General features: G+C 41.9%; 1 protein-coding gene across 5 annotated transcripts in view; it reads left to right on the forward strand.

Annotated features, from left to right (window-relative positions):
- Window positions 1-6,734, forward strand: part of BAZ1A (bromodomain adjacent to zinc finger domain 1A) — a 66,823-nt gene extending 60,089 nt beyond the window's left edge. For all 5 annotated transcript variants that reach the window (XM_051806241.1, XM_051806240.1, XM_051806243.1 and 2 more), the window contains 4 exons: window positions 1,291-1,760; window positions 2,824-2,966; window positions 5,094-5,181; window positions 5,723-6,734. In XM_051806241.1, coding sequence (XP_051662201.1) covers window positions 1,291-1,760; window positions 2,824-2,966; window positions 5,094-5,181; window positions 5,723-5,913 — 892 coding nt within the window. In that variant the 3' untranslated portion in view covers window positions 5,914-6,734. The remainder of the gene's footprint in view (window positions 1-1,290; window positions 1,761-2,823; window positions 2,967-5,093; window positions 5,182-5,722) is intronic.
- The last annotated feature ends 12,950 nt before the right edge of the window (window positions 6,735-19,684 follow it).

Here is a 19,684-nt window from a genome sequence, read left to right on the forward strand (position 1 = left end):
ATTTTGAAGCCTAGTCTGACAAAGATGTGGTTTTTTTTAATGGCAGCTTGTTATGAATTTGGCTCTTACTGAAAGATTTAATATGAACAAAAGTTAGTGCCACTGGACTTAGGCTCACTTTTCAGGATAAAAATGCCAGCTTTGGATGTGTAGGTGAGAGATGGCCATCAGAGTTGCAGTTCTGTATAGCTACTGTTTGAATGTAAAGTAAGGAGAGTTTCAAACAGTAAAGATCTTCTGGAGAAAACCTGGAGTTGTTTTTGTACAGTTTTGAATTCTAGAGGACTAGAATATATATATATATACATACATACACAAACTGCATACAGTGTATATATATATATACATACTGCATACAGTATATATATATACTAGATGTATTCAAAGTATTAGAACATTAGGAAAGACAAGGCCATCTGTTGGAGGTCATATGATATTGGGAGGGCTTGAGGACTAATGCTGTAGCTGTTTAAAAAAACCCAATAAACAAAACAAACCAAACCCAACAAAAACAAACAAACAACCCCCCCCCAAAAGACCAACAAACCCAAGCCAAGAAAACCCCCTTTAAAACCAAGCAACCAAAAAAACCCACAAAATAAACTAAATAATCCAATGATAATTTCAATAAAAATTTGATTTGATACACATGCCAGCAACATAAAAGTTGAAGGAAAATTTTCTGATCTCAGAGTATTTTTCTTCTTTTTGGTACAGTCTTTTAAATGGACTGAAGCAAGGTTAATTGTGGCTCTGACAGTTGAAATTCAGTAGTTGGAGAGAACATGTTATCTCCTTGAGAAAGAAATTTGTCTCTGGGATCTTTTTTCTCTCCTGCAAAGGAAGGAGAGTCTTGAGTATTAGTTATAAACCCTGAAACTAGAGCATAACTCTTATACTTAGTGTTTTACAACTGCAATTCATCTATGTGACTGATAATAATATTCAGAAATCCTGGTAGTTACAGTTGTTACAGTGAGAAATAAGCGGTTTAAAGACATTGATAGCTGGTGCTCTAATTAATGCATTCCTATTGCACAAGCTGCAAATGGGATCGGTATTCTGAGCATTTCCTTAAAGTATGTGCCCCACATAATATTTAATTAAGAGACCCCAGGGCAATATTTAAGATAATGGTAATTGAATGACTGACTGCATCAGGTTGAAAGCCAGCTGCTTACCAGTCCAACCTGGAATGGTTGGGTTTTGTAAATGCTGAATTAGAAAACTGACACAAAAGGGAGGAATGTAATTTGGGGACAAATAAATATAACTGTTCACTTTTTGTAGCCCATCAAAGCCAGGAAGATCCCAGGTCAAGTTTCCATTAAAAATGAGAGCAGCCAAACTCAACAATCCTTTCTCAAGTCAGAACAGCCAGCGTCAGGCACGATATGCTTCTCGAAGTCAGCAAACTGAATCTTCACCAAAAATTACCAGAAGGGGTTTAAGAAACATAAAATCAGCCTCTTCAGCAGTGACAAGGCCTACTTTAAGACTTAATAGCCGGACCACTCGTCAAAGCCAAAGTTCATTACAAGCAGATGTATTTGTGGAGTTACTCGGTCCTCGAAGAAGACGAAGAGGAAGAAAGAGTGCTGATAACACACTGGAAAACAGCCCTTCCAACTCTCTTGGATTTAGAATTGTTGATACTGCAGACCCCAGCGAACGGCTTAAGAAGTATCCCGTTTCTGCTTCAAAACTTTCTCTTCCTGTTACTGAACCCAAGAGAAGAGGCAGGAAACGACAATCCACAGGTTAGAGAAATGTTTTTATCAAAACGAAACCCACGTTCTGTTCTTTGCGAAAATATTTGTGTGGTAAAGCAAGGAGACTGACTAGAAGTGGTGAAGGCAGTTTTGCCTTCCGAGACAGTTTCTTTCTTTTGCAGTGAAAGTGAAAAAGTTTCCAGTCATCTAAAGAACAAATATTTAATTTGCCAAGGAGATTTATCATGTCCATATTTGAAATTCCATATTAGCACAGAGTATGGAGAAACTGCTAATAAGTGGATAGAAAATGTGAAAGTAATTTTATGCCTTAACCTGCATAAATCAAGTGTTTAGTTACAGCTTTTGTTTTATTAAAAGTTAAACAGTGAAGAACACAGATAGAGGCAAGGTAGTGAAATTGGGAATATACACACACAACAGGAAACTACAACCAGAAGAAAAATGTTGTTTCTCTGTTACAGGGCTAGCGGTGTCCTCGACTGTTAAGCTAATACTTGGATAGTAGGGAAATACTTGGAAAGATACAATAACCTTTTAAAAACAAAGAGGACCCAGTGTGAGAGACTGAAGAGTGTAAAAGACTTGCACTCCAGTGTGGCAGCCTTGCATTCTGCATGATTTCTGTCCTTCACCATTGGAAATTTCTGAGCTTATCCTTAACCACCCTGCTGACTATTCTTGAAAGCAGATAAAACCACTCTGAATAGAGGTTTTGTGAAAGTAAAAGTTATGAGTAGACAGCTTATTCTGGTTTTTTCTAATAGAGCTTTTTAAGTGTTTAACAAATTGTTTTAAGATGGAAATCAGTGAAAAAAAAAATAATTTCCAAAATTAATGCAGTCCAGCTAAGTCCTGGTACTTAGCATTTTGTATGGCAAGAGAGACATTTTAGTAGTAAATAACAAGGCTGTAGTATAGTTTATACTTGAAGCCAAACTACATGCCTTGGGCTCTTAAACTACAGTTTTAGTACCCAAGAATAATGGTGTTTCACTCTTTTTTTTCTTTCTTTTTTTTTTTTTTTTTTTTTAATTTTACTTGTCAGGCTTTTATTTTTATCTGGTGGGGTGTCATTTTTTTTTTCCAGAATCATCTCCTCAGATATTGAACAGGAGAAGTTCAGGACGTCAGGGGGGAGTCCATGAACTCTCAGCTTTTGAACAACTCATAGTGGAACTGGTACGACATGATGACAGCTGGCCTTTCATGAAACTGGTTTCCAAAATCCAGGTAACTGAAAGAACTGTAGAGGGAATAATAATGGCTGAGAGTCCTGTTTGCTGCCACTAAAACTTGTGAATTTATAGCATTGCCCAAACAGGGGGATAAAGCTAAGGAATGGGATTCAGGAGAACTCTTGCATTTCAGCTCAGATATTTGGTGCCAGAAATAACTTCTATGATTGACATGCTATTGGCAAAATTTTAAATATGCATTCCATCAGGCATTTAAAAATGTGAAATGCTTTGCTTTGAAAAAAAACCCAACCAATCAAGTAGGGCGCAGAATTGCTAAAGGTAAGCTTATGGTTATTAATTAATAATTTAGTTGAATTAATCTTCAATTTATGCAAGATATTCTGAGAAGAAACCTCCAATGAAATAACAAGAAAGAAACAATTTCACTCTGATGTTAACTATAATGCAGTAAGAAGATGATTTCGTAGCTTTGTTCTTAATTTCCCTCTTGTTTAAATTTTAAAGTACTGAATGGTAAAGTGGATACCCAAAGTAAGTGCTGCTTGAGAGGTTTTTAATACAGTAGAAGTTCCCAAAGCTGCTTTTCTGCAGGCTGCACTGGCTTGTCAGTTGTAAGGCAACTGGGACTATCTGATCCTCCCAAGTGCCTGTCCTCTCCAAGCCCTGTGGGGCAGCTCTGCACAGACATTCTTGCAGGACCTAGTAGTTGGTGCTTAAATGCTCTATTAAAATTAATAGTGATAGCTGTTAAATGAAGACTTGAAATTCTGAATTCAGTATCACAGAATATTCTGAGTTGGAAGGGACCCATATGGAGCGAGTCTCTAAACAGTTGGAAGGATCGATCTGTCAGGACAAAGAGAATGATGTACAAACATGAATGAAAGATGTAAGTGCGGCGGAGGAGGAGAGAAATTTTCAGTGAAATGGAGATTCGTGTGTGCCTAACAGAGTACTGGAATTATGCTGGAAAGGGCAGGAATCTAGTGAATGCAAGAAAAGATGGAGAATTCAACTCAATTTTGATCCTGAAAAGAAACTGCTAGATTTCAGTGTGTTCCAGTTTCCCTGAGTCAATCACTAAGGGATAGCCTGTATAGTTTGGAAAGAAAAATCCATACCTGAGTGAACCAAATTTTCTTCATCATGATAGAAATTTTCATTTTGCTTTGAAGACTGTAAAAAATACATTGAATGGTCAGTGCACAGCATGCCAGAAAGAGGAAATTACCTTTCTTTTTAGTAGTCACATAAACAGCACTCCTAAAGGGAAAGGAATGAAAAATGTGCCAATTTAATTCTGTTTCTTTACTAGTTCTTTCTCTAGGTTTATTTGCAGGTTGCACTTGATAGATAGTAAAGTTACAGGCCATAACCAAAAACTTGGTTTTAAAACATACATGATGGTGCATGTGGATATCTTTCCTTGGAGGGGTGGGGGAAGTCACATTTGGATCAGATACCTTTTTCTTTTACTTCCCTGCCCTGCTTTGTGAGTGTGACAGTCACCCTAAGCTTGATGCTTACTGGAATTCAAAATTTGTGATCCAAATGACCAGTGCACTTAAAAGTTAGACAGTCCTTTTCCTCCATAAACATTGTTCTTAGTGGCTCTTTATCTCTGATACTTGTGTACAGTGTCCTGCTTGCTGTAGAAGGGTTCACTACCTTGTCTTTAACACAAGTAAATGGAATTTCTCAATTCCATTTCTTCAAAACAATGAATAGTAGTGGAGTCAAATTTGTCATTATTCATGATTAAAGAGCTTTTAATATTGTAATATGTTACAAGAAAATGAAAAATTTTAAAATCTTGGAAGTAATTTTTGTACTTGACAGATGGGAATAACTGGAACACCATAATGCTTATCTGGTCATGCAATTTTCTTACAGTTGTTCACAGGGTATTTAGGATTAGATTTATTCATTGAATTGCTGGCTAATGGTTGTTGTGGTCTGCTATTTTAATGAAGCAAAAAATGAAAAAGCAATACCTGAAAACTAGTATTCAATTCAGGAAATGAAGGTGGTTGCCTAGGACTCCTCTGTTTATTTAAAAACAAAACATGCTTTCTGCTAATACATGATTTGATTAACATAGGTAGAATTTTAAGCTTCCATTTCTTTGTCTATGAATCCTTTTGTTTGTTTTTTTTAGGTACCAGACTACTATGATATCATCAAAAAACCTATTGCCTTAAATATAATCCGTGAAAAAGTGAATAAATGTGAATATAAGTTAGCATGTAAGTATTGTTTATTGAAAGGAATACTGAACCATGTTCTCTCATTTTAAATTCTTGTCCTAAAATAGGGTGTGTCAGATGATTAGAAATCTGAAATGGTGCTTGGTTTCGGGGTTTGTGGTGTGTTTTGTTTTGGGTTTTTTTAAAGAGCAGTTACTAATATTTTTTTAAATAAGATCCGTTGAACATAGTTCTTTTACTACCAAAATACACAATGTAAAGATAGATAGGAAATGAGCAGCTGTGAAACAACTGGTAATTTCTCAAGCCTTTGATGTCAGTGAGTGTCACTGGTGAAATAATTAGAAAATGTTCCTGTTTGATTTGTATTTCCTGTATTGATAATCAGTGAAATTTAAGAACGTTTACATGGCACTGCACCGATACAATGATAGGAACTCGACACACATGTAAAGACATTTTTGTGTTGCAATTCTATGTAGGATCACTGTATTAATTCAGTGGTGTCATACTGCTTTAGCATACTGTTCTCTGATGACTTAAGACATGCTAAATTAATTTATTTCCTTCTATTTACTAGCTGAATTCATTGAGGACATTGAGCTGATGTTTTCAAACTGCTTTGAATACAACCCTCGTAACACAAGTGAAGCAAAAGCTGGAACTAGACTTCAAGCTTTCTTCCACATTCAGGCTCAAAAGCTTGGACTTCCAGTCACATCTGGTAATGTGGACCACACCGCTCCTGCGGCAAAGAAGTCACGAATCTAATCTCTGCCTTCCAAAGGATTTTTTGAGGGAATTTATAATGTTCATTAAAATGAATTGTTAAATTACGCAGTCGTCATGTCTGTTTAAAGCAATAACAACTGTTTAACCACCTTGAAGTGTGGCCTGCACTATATTCTCATTGTAATATTAAGCACTCAGGAGAATGTAGGAAAGATTACCTTTGCTACAGTTTTATTCAGTGTCTAATAATTTTGATAGATGTACTGGTTTACAGAGGTTTTGTACATTTTTAATACATTCATGTGTCCAGATATCTTCCAGAAGTACTTTGTTTTTTCCTGCACAAAATAACCTTGTTTCATCCTCTAGATTTTGTAGGAGCTGTGGTATTGAGGGCTTTATCAACTCAGAGAAAATCTTCTGCTGTAGCACAGTTGAAGAAACTGTGTGTTTTTAAAACTTGTGTGAGCATATCTTCTCAACACTACACATGAATGAGTACAACTGCATATCTTTTTAAGTACTGTACCAGTGCTGGCTGGAGGTATTCAGTCTGAGTTTATTAAGTAGATATTTATTTAGTATTCAAAGTAATTTGTGAATTTGTTTTGTATTTATAAAATTTGTACTCGGGGATTAAAACCAACAAAAACAAAGAAAGAGTTCCATAACTTTTTAAATTTTTTCCGGGGTTCTTTTTTGTTTGTTTATTCCCCTCTAACTTGATGATCAATCAATAAATACCTTTCTTGTGTCCCTGACAGTTCTTCTAGCAATGAGTAAATTTACAGGACTGTACTCTAAGTTTCTACATACAACTTTGCAAGTGTACAAATAAAATGAGACATTTTTTCAAAGTATTTTGAGCTTGCACTTCGTTTTGAGTTGTACTGCTACACCACCTTCCCCATTACCTTACAAGGATGAGTTGCTGGAGACCACACAGCAGAATCTGGTTCCAATGTGAGTACCCCAGCCAGCATTTTTGGCAGCTGCAGCCACTGCGACACCTGGTTTCTGAGAGATGCAAATGTCCATCAGCATGTAAGGAGTAATGTAAGTAGTATAAGTTGTTTGGGTCTTTAATTTGCATCTTTAACAGTGTAAAACCTCACATATTTGTTTCGTTGACCAGCAGCTTCTTCAAACTATCCTTACTATCCTTAATTGTTTTACTTTCAATATTTATTAACTTAAATTTATTAAACTCAGTTTGAGTCAATAGCTTTAGACCAGTCCTGCCCACCTGGAGATATGCCACATTGAGAAAAAAGTATGGAGGATAAGTTTGGGGGTAGGAGTGAGGGGTAGCAAAAGCTGAAACATGAGGCTTCCTGCTGCAGCAGTTTTTCTCCCTGTGTTTGTGCAAGGTTATGTCGGAGCTTTAACACCTGAATACACTCCAGACCTAACAATTACTTGCAATGAGGTTGTGGGTTTTCTTTGGCTGCTATAGTGATTACGTTGCCATAAAGGTGGCAAGAATGGACGTTTCCTTGAGCCTAGGAAAGAGGTGGCAATAGACAGGAGACTGATCGGTTTGAAGTGTTGCATTTGTGGGTTGGGGTTTTTTTAAAAATAAAAAAAAAAAATTAAGAATGAGAATGGTGGGGGATGTTGTTCAGAAATGTGTGCTAATACTTCACAGTTTCTGTGGAAGCTTTTCCTGTTCAGAGCTGACACCTCTCTTGTTCCCACAGCAAAGAATGCTAAATTGCATAAGGAATGTGAGCAACAGAAGACTTCCTTGCAGGGTGTAAGTGGTACCTGATATCCCTGCATCTGTCCTGTCCTGAGGGGTTGTGAATGTCCTGACTAGCAGGTTGCATAAACAGTTGTGCTACTTCTTGTTCATATGAATAGTCCCCATTGACTTAAATGTGAGTACCTTTTGGGGAGGGGGCCATGGTGAGCTGAACAAGTCCAGTTGTGGCAGATGCAATTTAAATAATTTCTGTCCCAAACCTACTCCCAGCTGTTCATTCCTATTACTCTTTCTCCAGGGTTATTTCATTAAATGGCTTCCCCTCAGCAACACAACTATAATTTTGAGTAGAGATTTTGGGTAGAGCAAGTGGGAACAGTTTAACCCAAATCTCTGCTTGTGACAGTGGTGTTTGTGCAATGAGCAAAGTTATCAATTTGCCATTAAGTTTTGCAAGCTGAAGGCCTCGCTTATACACACTGAGGGCAAAATACAGGAAAGCACCCACTTCTCCTTTGAGCAGCTGTGCTTAAAATACTCATGTCTGCTATATGTGCAGTGCTCATCTGCCTGTCCTTGGCTTTAGTGGTGCTCACAGGGCATGAACCAAGGCCTCTGTTCCTGGCAGCAGGCTGCTTGAGTTGGTACTTTCACTGAAGCTTTTTCAAACTTCAGCGACGCTTTTTCTGAGCTTTGTCAAGATGGGTTTTTTTGCTAGCCTTTGGAAAAAGGGGAATTGCTTCCCATCTCCCTCTTTGTCTTAGGGGCTGAAACATTCATGCTCCTCATCCACCTTTTTCCCCCAACAAATCCGTATCTTACCATGATCACCCTGTTACAACCAGGGTAAGGGCAGTACAATATCTGTCCAGGGGCTCCAAGTAGGAGTTTTTCACAAAGGTGTCGAAGTGGATAGGGTCAACAGCTTCACCTTGGATTCAAACTAATCAGGCTGTACTAGGCTCTTCGGGAAAATATGAAATAGGCTTCCTCGAGCTCCAGGGTCAGCATCTGTCCTCCGAGCAGCATTTTAACAAGATGCAACAGTGAAAGTCTTTTCCTTCTTGATAGCTCCAATAGATATTAGCCCTGGCATGGATCCAGATACTGCTCTACCAGCTGGTTTTCCTGCTGTGCGAATTCTGCCCCTTTCATTTGTGTCAGGGCTAGGAATTGCTGAGTAACTACCCTAGGCAATTTCTTCTGATGCTTTTTGAACATAACTCTTTAATAACCGTGGAGTCAGTTCCTTTGGACTCCAACCCAAAGGACTTTCTTCCAGGAAATCTCAGCATTTCCTCAAGGCAACTTGCTCACCTCCTGGTCACCCAGACTGTCAAAAATGCAGAAAACCAATCCTTACAGTGACTGCTGTTATTGGAAGCAGCCCTTCCTGCCCAAGGAGGATGAGGTCAAAAGGAGAAGGCCTCTTCAAATGCTGGCTGTAGCCTTCTGTGGTGGTTGCAGTCCAGCTGATACTGGCTGTTTGGGTTTAGGTGTCAGCTAGCAACACCAGTGCAGTGATGATGTTGTGCCAAGTCCCTTCACCTGTATTAGGAGGGAGGTGATCACCTTGACTGGCATATGCAGTGTCAGGTTCACCTGCTGGAAGTTTAACTTCTAGAAGCCTTTAACAATGCTGGAAAGCTTGTGTTGCTTTGGTGGCAGCCCATGTGACAGACGTGAGCCAGCAATCTTCTTTGTGAGGAATTTGGGCTGGGGCCACTGCCCCTGCACCCAGTGCTGGATGACTCTTTTGCAGAGGCTGAGATTTAAAGTATTGTAGGAGAGAGCACTTTAATGTTAGTATTAACAATAAAGAAAGACAACCTTAGAGCAATCTTAGCAAATACGGGCATTAGAAACCATAAAGATAAGAACCATAAGAAGCAGCTGAAAACCAGCCTGAACTTACATAGTTATAGGGAGGCAGAGATTGTTAGACCTCGAACAGCCCCACTCCGCTTGCTGCAGTCACCAGGTGCTCCACAACTGGCCGTCCCTGCAACTCTCACAGTCCAGAAGTGAAGATTCTTCTATGGATATGTGCAGGGAACAGGTCTCTGGGGACACCAGACCACACTGCAGTCCTGCCCAACATGCTGCTGCACTGATAATCTAGTACTTTATGATATAGGAGATTACACTTCTCATTTTTGATTTTCGAATCATTGATGTAACCACTGAATTAACCCTTACTGTGCAGCGATCTTGTCTCTTCCAAGTTTTATCTGTATTCAAATAAGTAATATCTAACATTGGTCATGTTACCTACTGTTGATCACTGTCATAACTGATCGCAGCAATTCCAGCTAACACTTCTTGAGGCTACCAAGGACTGTTTCTACCCTGCAAAGGCCTTCTCACTCTAAAAAAATTGCAGTGTCCAGATGATTGCAAGTACTTTTCCATATGACATTTGGCTGTAACTCCAGGAGATCTTTTCCCCTGCACTGCTAAATTGCCACCTTGATCTTCACAACAATGACTTCTCGGTCTAGTTCTGCAGAGGGGCTCCTGGTGCTTTACCCAGCCTGCTGCAAGGAGATATTCTGAGATTTCTCAGCCTGCTACAAAGTAATGTGTTCTTCCTCCTGCCCTTCATCAGCATTCCTAATTTGCTGCTTCCCCTAATTTGCTGCTTCCATAGACAGTGCTCTACTAAAACTTTGCCTTGAGGTGCTCAGTTGTGTATATGTCCAGTATCAGGCCTGCCTAAAAAAAACCCCTTGGAGAACCTCCAGTTACCACCAATAAGAAAGCTTCCCATTTTTGGGGCACTCAGGTTTGAAGACAATGTTTGGATTAAATCTGATGCAAAAGGTAAAATGACTTGTGCTGCAAATCAAAACAATTATAAAGACAGATAAGTCAAATGATCACCTTGTTTCCCATCTGTTTCTTAATAGGGATGCGGATGTAGCACCATCCCTAAATGTGTCTGTATTTGTGGATGTATGAGTACATACATATGCAAAGTTTTGAATTTTTAATGCTCTAAGCCACTGACTATTAAAACAATGGTTATCATTCATGAATCATACAGCCATAAGTTTGGGTTGGAAGGGACCTTAAAGATCATCTCGTTCCAACCTGCCTGCCATGGACAGTGAGACTGTCCACTAGACCAGATTGCTCAGAGTCCCATCCAACCTGGCCTTGAACACTTCCAGGGATGTGGCATCCACCACTTCTCTGGGCAACCTGTTCCAGTGCCTCCCCAGCCTCACAGTAAAGCATTTCTTTCTCTCATCTAATCTAAACCTACCCTCTTTCGGTTTGAAGCCATGCCCCCTAGTCCTGTCACTACATGCCCTTGTAAAAAGTCCCTCTCCATCTTTCTTGCAGGCTCTCCAGTACTGGAAGGCATTTTGGAATGCATTAAAATGGGCATCAATACGAGCTCCACCTGAAATGTTTTCAGGGGCAGAAAGCCACGGGCTGCATATGTTTCCCAAAAAGTGCACTGAGGCCAAGTTTAGGTTTGTTTCTCTACCATATAATAGAGTGGGTTTGTAGTGCTTCTTTTCTGGAATATTGCTGATATTATTTTAAATTACTTTTTTAGGTGCAACTCCATCTTTAAATTCTTTTTAGGTATGAAGGAAGGGAAAAAAATATTTCCTGGGTCCCCAAAGACAGGGCTGTATCATCTGCTGCCCTGCAAGAGACTCTGGGTACAGCCAGCAGCCGGCCAGGCTGGAGGTGCTCAGCCCATGTGAGGTCCCACAGCCTTTGCCAGAGGGGGTAGAAGGCAACAATCTCCAGCACTCTGCCTGCAGCCCCCTGCTTGCTCACAGGGTTTATCCAGCTGTTCAGGTCACTTGCTTTTGATGATAGAAATGTTTGATTGGGCCAAGTTTCCTACAAGGATGCTACATGACAGCATACTCTCCAAAGCGCTGGCCAGTGGCCATGGAAGATCAGCTTTCCCTTCTTTCTTCTCTGCTGTTGTTCGCCTTTTTTTTCTTAGGTTGGTTTCAAAGAACTACGAAAGAAAGGGTCTTCATTTGCCTAATGGATGCTGCTGCATTAGCATCGTGTTCTAGAGCTATTCTGGTGCTGTGTGCTGCCTGGTTTAACTCTGCCATGTGAAGGGACTGCAAATGGCATGTTTGTGCCATAATTTCCCTTGTAACAAAGTTAGAAGGAATCCTCTACAAGGATTACCCTGCTCTGCTAGGATAACATGTAGTCCAACTTGAGCTTTATCAATTTGCTAGTCTTAGCTTACCAATTTATTTAGGCTTTATATAGGTAGTTTCTAAATAACAATCCTATAAAAACCTGTCTTATAATCTATAATTTTTCTCCTTCAAGCACCTTACAGATGAAATTAACCTGGAGAGGATTTTGAAGAGACAAGCAGTGCTGTGGCTGCTGTGAATCCTGTGTTCGAAATGGCAGAAATGGGAGCCAGGATGCTAAAATGTTTGGGTTTTGGATGGCAGTTCTGCATTTGACACTAGGCAGTGTGGGGATTTGCCTGTGGGATCAGGGCTTCATAGTTGCCTTTCGTGAGCATTCCTGTGTAGATCCCACCATCAGTCACATGCTGGGCTCTGCAGTCCTGGCACCACTTGTGAGCTGCTGTCACCAGAAGACACTTCTGCACTGACCGCCAGGTCCCACAATCCAGCGATGATTATAAATATTCCTGTGCCTCAGTCATCCTAAAGCCCATCCTCAAGCACCAGAAAGTGATCTCAACTCGTGTATTTAGCATGTTAGGCTTAGCTCATGTTTTATTTTTAGACTGCTATCTGAAAAAGAAAAACTTAACAGTTTTTAAAAGTACTATAAACTTTTTAAGCACCACACTTTGTGAGGGGCCTTTGCCATGCTTGAATAGGTTTAGTTTGTGCATTTTTTGTTTCCATAGTTGTTGCTTCTAGGAGGTTTCTTAGAACCAGTCCTTGGATTCAACCTTCATCAAACACAATTTCCTTCAATTCAGATGGAATGCTGCAAACTGACTCTGAGGTCCGTCTAGAGCAATTTTAAGAGTACTAAAACTGCAGAGCCAAAAGTGTCCTCCTTTTTTGTCTGGCCTTTGCAACTTGCAATCTAAACAGGCCATATGAATTAATCTTCCCAGTCTTGGCACTTTTGTCATGGCTTCCTCCATCTCCTGGAGAGGATTTGATCATTTGCTGGTGATTATTTTTTGTATTGCAAAGATGTCTCCTTAAATCAGACCTGCAATGTCATAGAAGTGTTGATCATGATTAGAAACAGTCCATTTTCCAAGGAATTCATTCCGATGCGATGACATAACGCCAGCAGGAAGAGAAGCATGGAGTGATGAAGGTTAGTAGCAGAATCAGGCCAAGGCTGCAAGATTTGGGATTAGTGCCCAAAATCTGTGTACAGTCTGTGTACAGTGCTGCTCTGCACTTGTCCAGGCACAGAAAAACAAGGATTACTTGTCCCACCAGGAACCTTGGCTGACTCAGGGGGCCCATTTTTGGGGGTCTTTTCTGTAAAAACTAACATAACAAAGTTGAATCATTATACTCCTCATGTGCCAGCCAACCCCAGCATCTTCAAGGTCTGTAAGCATCTATCCTGAAAGGAAAGAGCTTTTGGAAATCATTGCTACCTTTTCTTGGAGGTGTGCCAATTTAAATTGTATCATCTGCTGAGATGTCTGACCGCATTCTAACTTTTGGCAGTTGTCCTCCTTCAAACCAGGATGAAGCAGTTCAAGAAATGACCCTTTCCAGCTGTCCTGCTCCTCTGCTGAGAGGAGTCACTGTTCTGTGGCTCAACAAGTTTTCAGAAACCTAAGTAAGATGAAAATACTGCTAGGAGAGTTGTAGGTGTGGACTTGACTTGGGTAAGACTAGTGCTGTCCTTACTCCTTCTTTGTGTAAGATCTGTTATATTTAGATACTAAATATAATATTGCAAGCAAATGAAGATCCACCTGTTGAGCTACAGCACAGAGTAAGGAAACAGGCCATATTTTTATCTCCATTCTGATTTTAAAAAGAAAGAAAAATGTCTCCTTCTGTGCCATGGCAAGTCTATTGAAATTCTAGCATAAGAAGCAGCAGAATTTGAATTCCAAAGCTTGGGGAAGGGCAAACTTGTAGACTCTCTGCATAGGGACTATCACTAAGACATGGGAGAAAGTGTAAAAATTGCTGAGTGCTGCTGCTGCATGTGCATAGCAAAAGAACACTACAGCAGTTAGAGACACATGGCTTGAGTGAGGAGTATGACAGTGCTGAACACCCACTGTAGTAAGAGACAACTTTCTTCTGGTGACTAAGGCAGTGAATTTTTGCCATAAACTTGAAAAGGTTAGCTAGGGATGAAATTGCTGTAGGAGAGGCACCTCCTGGGACCATTGCATTGATTAATGTCCCCGCTAACCTTAGGCATCCCAGTTTTATAGCTCCATTAGAAATTCCTGACAGAAATCAGCAAAACTGTTAGCATCATCTCCTCTATGTTACTCATGCATGTTCTTGAATAGTGCCGGGAAGGAGTTTGGAGGCTGTTGGATTCATCTGCAGCTGTGAGCGGATGCTGTGGGCTGGGGGAAAGGCACTTAAATAGGAGCTCCCAGGCATGACTTCCCATGGGTTATCCTCCTCTGGGCAGCAGCTCCTCTGCTGCACTCACAGACAGTGAGGATAAAATGACATATTTCAAATTAAATGCAATGTGCTTCAGTCCAAAACAAGCTGGCAGTACGTTTCAGTTTTTTTCATACTGTTTTCACAGCTGGCATGCTCTTAGTATAAGAGATTTTCACTTTTAGGGAACTCTGCCATTGGCTCCTTTTATAGGAAAGAGTTACATGTATGAAACAAGGACATAAAGGGATTATCCAGGTTTTTCCAGGTGACTGATACATCTAGCAAATTACACCCTTGCTTTTTAGCTGCTTGAAAACATTTATGGACTTTTATCTTATTAGCATATTTAAATAATAAAATCTGTATCTTGTTTATTGTTACAGCCTATTCTTACAAAGCCCTCTGGCAGCTCTTACCCTAAACCCATTACACAGCTTAGAGGTCAGCTACATACACCTGGTTTTCTAAAAGTCACTTTGGCTCCCTTCTTGCCATTTCACTGTAATAAGCATTATTCTGGGACATACAGCAATTATTGTGCTCCCAGAAAATGATGCTGCTTTTTACATTTCCTCTCTTTAGACAGGATCTACCATATTGCATCCACATCTGCCGTATAGCCAGGATTCTATCTAACCATATGTACAGGTATGTATCTCTCCCTGAGAGCTGGAGATAACAGCCAGCCTCAAACTCCTTGAACCTAGTGTTGTCAGAGGATGCTTATTGGGAAGGAAAGCCTGACCTTGCTGTTTGCTTGAAATAGATGTTTCTAGAAAATAATTGTTCTGCCTGACCTACTTTTCCTTCCTTAGGAGGAGGGACGGTCTAGGGTTTAAGGAAGGAATGGAGATACAAACCTGCCTGTTCTGCGCCTGGGCTCACCACAGCCTTTTTGGGTGACCCCAGGCAGCCCATCAAACAGGACAAATTATACTCATCATCAGGCAGGGATACTTCATTAATAATTTTAATAATGAGCTTTGGGACTTTGGAATAAAAATGCTACAAGTAGAAGTGAAAGAAAAAACCCAAACAACCCCAAAACTGTCTTTACCATGGAAGAAAAAGTTGTCTGAAAAAAAGGTGATTAAATTGAATTGATACAGTCACTGGATGATCTTACAAATCCTTCCTTACCTGCTGTTATGCTGTAAATTTATCTGAGCTGTGAACAACAGGCAGCAAGAGACTTGGAAAGAAACTGCTCATGGGGAAAACAAGTTTTGCAGGGCATAAAAGGATTACAAAGGCAAGCAGAGTAAATAGTAGTTACTTTTTCTAGTGCTACAAATCTGCAAATCTTTGTGAAAGTTGAATATGTGCTAATTATGTACAGCCAATTTTTATGTTCTGTTTTTATTAATAAGCCTGAGTGAAGTTTCCCTGTATTTTAGACTTCGGGGGAATTTTTTGTTCTGTTTAGCCATTTTTCTGCTATTAGTTTCCATGTTTCTCTCACAGGAGGAACTTTATTTCCTTTTTTTGCTATGTTTAAATACTATCCCTAGAATGATGTCATTACAAGACATAACATTTTAATTAAATCTCTCTGTTATTGTCCCTTGACCAAAGACAAGCCCGTGACTGCCCGGCGTTATGATTCACTGGTACGCGTGAGTGACCAGCACTGAGAGTCACGGCGGGAGAGGGGGAATTCCACCCTGCCCCGAAAAACACGTGGCTGCTGCTCCTCGAGCATCCACGCTGGCCCTACTGGGCTTACGCTGCTGCTGCTTCCTACTGCCTCCTTCTGCCCGGTCTTCTGGCGTACAGCCATAGACAGCTCGTCCAGGGAACGCGAACGGCTGACGAGCTTTCCAAGGGAGCGGGGGGGGAGAAAAAAAAAAAAAAAAAGGCTTTTCTTCAGCCACATCCCTGCACAGGCTGAAAATCAGCTCCGCTTGGCAGGGAAAGGTGCTGCTTAACCCAGCTGAACTATCCCAGCACTCAGCCGGCATCCCGGCTTGAGGAAGCGCAGCCCAGCTCTCCCACCTTATCCCCGTGCTGCTTCCCCCGGGAAGCCTCCTGGAGCCCTGAGTGGTGGCTGGAAGGCGGTGGGGAAGGCAGGGAGCCCGCCCGCAGCGGGGCGACAGCTGGCGCGCTGGGGCCGTGAGCGTGGCGGGACCGTGACTCAGCCGCAGGAATTCCTGGCACGGGCAGCCGGGGCGCCCCGGAGGGTGACGCAACGGGCACGGCCCGCTCGCATCCCCGCCGGGCCAGCAGGCACGGCCCGGCTCCCGGGGAGCAGCCGCCAGCACCTCGCTCGTCCTCAGCCCTGCCCAAGCTATTAGGAAGTTGAATGATAGCTTGGAGCCCCAGAGGGATTTTGGTACCGCAGAGGTGGATGAGGCTGCTTGAGCCAGCAGAAGTGACCCGTGGAGGAGGGACAGTGGAACATGGAGCTTCCCTTAGGGGGAATCTGCCTCCTGGTCCGACAGCAGGACTTGCCAGAGATCCGTGCCTCACACCAGCACATGCATCCTGCCCCTTGCTGCAGGCTTCTGAGTTTGCTCACAGGGAGGCACTGCAAATGTTGCTAACTTGCAGCAAAATCGTGCCAGGATCCACCACTTAGGAGTCAAATATATTTACTGTGTAATTTTTTAAAAGGAATGTATCTGCAGTATAAGGAAAAACAGAAAAACTCAGTGTTTGCCTTTCACTGAGGTTTTCTCTAATACTCTCTTACGTTGCAAACACATTTTATCTTGCATTCTTTGCACTTCCGCTAAAAATACAGAATTGTTGGAGGGAAACTAGACATTTTCCAGGAGTACACAGGAGAGCGAAGGGGAAAAGGAAATGCTCTAAGCAACAGATCTCATCAAATGCAGTTTCCCTATGGAATTCTCTCTCAACAGGTTGATTTTTGAACTGAATGGTATTAAGATTTTCTTTTATTTCAGGGTACACCTATGCAAGTTTCTCTCCTTTCTCTTTGTAGTCCCCTTCCTGAAGATAATCTGACTACACCATAACAGCCCTGAGGTCTCCTACCTACCAACAGGTTCCTGAGTTGAACTGGTAGACATACAGCCCCACTTTCTTCTATCTCAAATGAATTGTTTTATAAAACTTAATTACTTAATTAAGGATCTTAATTACTTTTGTGACCTCTATTCTTCTGTCAGATTTAACTCAAATAAGCTAAGTTAAAAAGTCACAGAGACAAGGACTATCCCAACTGAGAGAGGCCAAGCAGAGGCCTTACTTCCATGGGAAATGAATCTGAAATGGTAATGCTGAGTTCAGTAAGGCTGACAGAGGAGCAAAGAGGATGCACAGCATACTGAAGGAAAGGACTGTGATATCAGAGAACTTCAATGCGGTAACTTAGTCCATTATAATTTCTCACCAATGAGCATCCAGGAGTGGAATCTAAACAAACAGTGCCTTCTGCTTCATGGTGAGTCATTTCTTCCATCCACAGAGGGTGAGGGGAGGCTTGGAGGTCTTCCTTAGAGGCATGTGCTCCGCAGAGGGTATCATTCACAAAGCTTTTAGTGCTGCTGCTGCTGCTAGGCTCTCTGAATCATTGGGCTATTTCGGTGGTGCCTGGTGGGATGCAGGCTGTGTGGCACAAGGGTAGTGAAATGCGGTGCTTCCTGAGTGCAGCGAGATGCCAAAGTGGGGAACTAGCTTCGTCTGAGTGTGCTCCAGCAATAAGATTTGCTTGGTCATTATTGCTTTTGGCTGGATACTGGCCATTTCTCTAGCCTCCAAAGTCACCACTGGGCTTTATCACAAGTTCCTTCTCTGATCGCTGCAGTCACCTGGAGTCCAAAGGTATTTTCCTTGAAAATGAAAAGCAAAGCTTTCTGTTTACCTGTGACCTGTTTTCACCCCTGAGAAATGCTCTTCAATTCTGATAAACTTGTTTCTTTCTCAGAGATTTCTGTAAAGTCATAAAATATTCCTTCTTCAGCCTGTGCTGCCTCTATACTCTGATGACTGCCAAGTACAGTCAGTGATGTGCAGCAGCAGCAGCCTTTAGTGCCTGGGTGCCTCAAGTATATACCTTCTGAGGTAAAGACAGTAGCAAGCACTTCTGACTCATTATTCGGTTTCCATGGTGTTAAAGACAGGTGTTGAGTCATGCACAGTTTTGGATTTGTTGTCCTTGGAGCACCTACCCAGATGTACAGCTGTGGAGCTGGTAACTCTTTCCCCACTTTCCCCTTTTGTTTTATGAGCCTGGGATGTGCAGTGCAGAGACCCCATGTGGGTGGTTGAGGGTGCACTGCAAGGGCACAAGATTATGGCACTCACACACAGCAGTTTCATGGTCTTGTGCACACATTAGAAGTTTGCTGAGGCCATGGCAGTGACTGTGGTCACTGGCACTGGGGCATGTACGGCACACATTCACAGCTACAACTGCTTGCTAAGGAACTCCAAGCTGCTGCTTGCCTCCCGACATTGTGTACAGCTGCAAGGAACTTCATCTGGGACACTAGAAGGGCATGTGTCACACACAGCCTGCTATGACACGCTGCAGTGCCATGAAGGCTGGTTTGGCAGACATTAAGCCATCCTAACGATGAGGATTTGAAACCATCTAAGACCACCCCAGCCCATGACATTGCTCAAGAGCATCAGATGACCAGGAATGGGGCCGTCAAGACTTGAGTCTAACAGATTGGACATTTTCAGCTCAGTGGTAGCAAGGAGTCCTTGTTGGCTGGATGTGTGGCTGGAAGGAGCTGAGGAATAAATATAGTTCCAGATTAGTGATTTCAAGGCTGATAGAGCAAATTTTGAAAATTGAGGAATGCAATTCAGTCTTGAATTCTGCATTCAGAGAAGGCAAGATGTAACTCAAAAAGGATATTGGAAACAGAGGGGCTCATCTGGTCAACATGGCAGTGTATAATAGTGGAGAAAGGGGGAAAAAAAAATCACACATCACTCACACAATGCAGTATGAATGTATATATATATGTATATGTATCAATATATATGCATGATGAGAAATGCTAGCTTGCTGGTTTCCACCACAGTACTAGTAGCAATTCAAGTGTTTTGGGGAGAGACAGCTGACTGGCCACAATGCAAGATGGGGGCTCCCAGGTACATATGTTTGAGGTCCTGCATCTTTAGGATCTCCTAGTTTTCAGACACACCAGTTCAGGGAGCCGAGAGCTGCATTGGACTGACAATCCTCTTGTCTACTTGGACGAGCTAAAATGCTCCGTGTTTGTTGTCCTGTCCGGCTCAATATGGACAAGAGAAACACTGTCAGGAGTGTTGTCCTTGTCTTCCCGTAAGTCATCTTCCCATCTTTTAATGCTGCACTTTCCGCGCTGCGTGGCGTGTCCCGCCCCACAGTCTGAGCAGCGCTTCCCAGACCGCAGAAAGGGCAGTCCCAGTGCCAAGTCGGCTGGCCTTTCCCTGCAGAGCGCGGGGACACCGCGGCTGCAGGACCGCTCCTTTCCGAGTGGGGACACAACGCCATCTGTGCCGGCTCTGGGGCGTGTGCGGGCAGCCTGACAGCCCCCGGCGGTGAACAGGG

This window comes from Manacus candei, unplaced genomic scaffold (assembly GCF_025592945.1).
Source record: "Manacus candei isolate 608988 ecotype Guabito, Panama unplaced genomic scaffold, ASM2559294v1 h1tg000067l, whole genome shotgun sequence".
NCBI lineage: Eukaryota > Metazoa > Chordata > Aves > Passeriformes > Pipridae > Manacus > Manacus candei.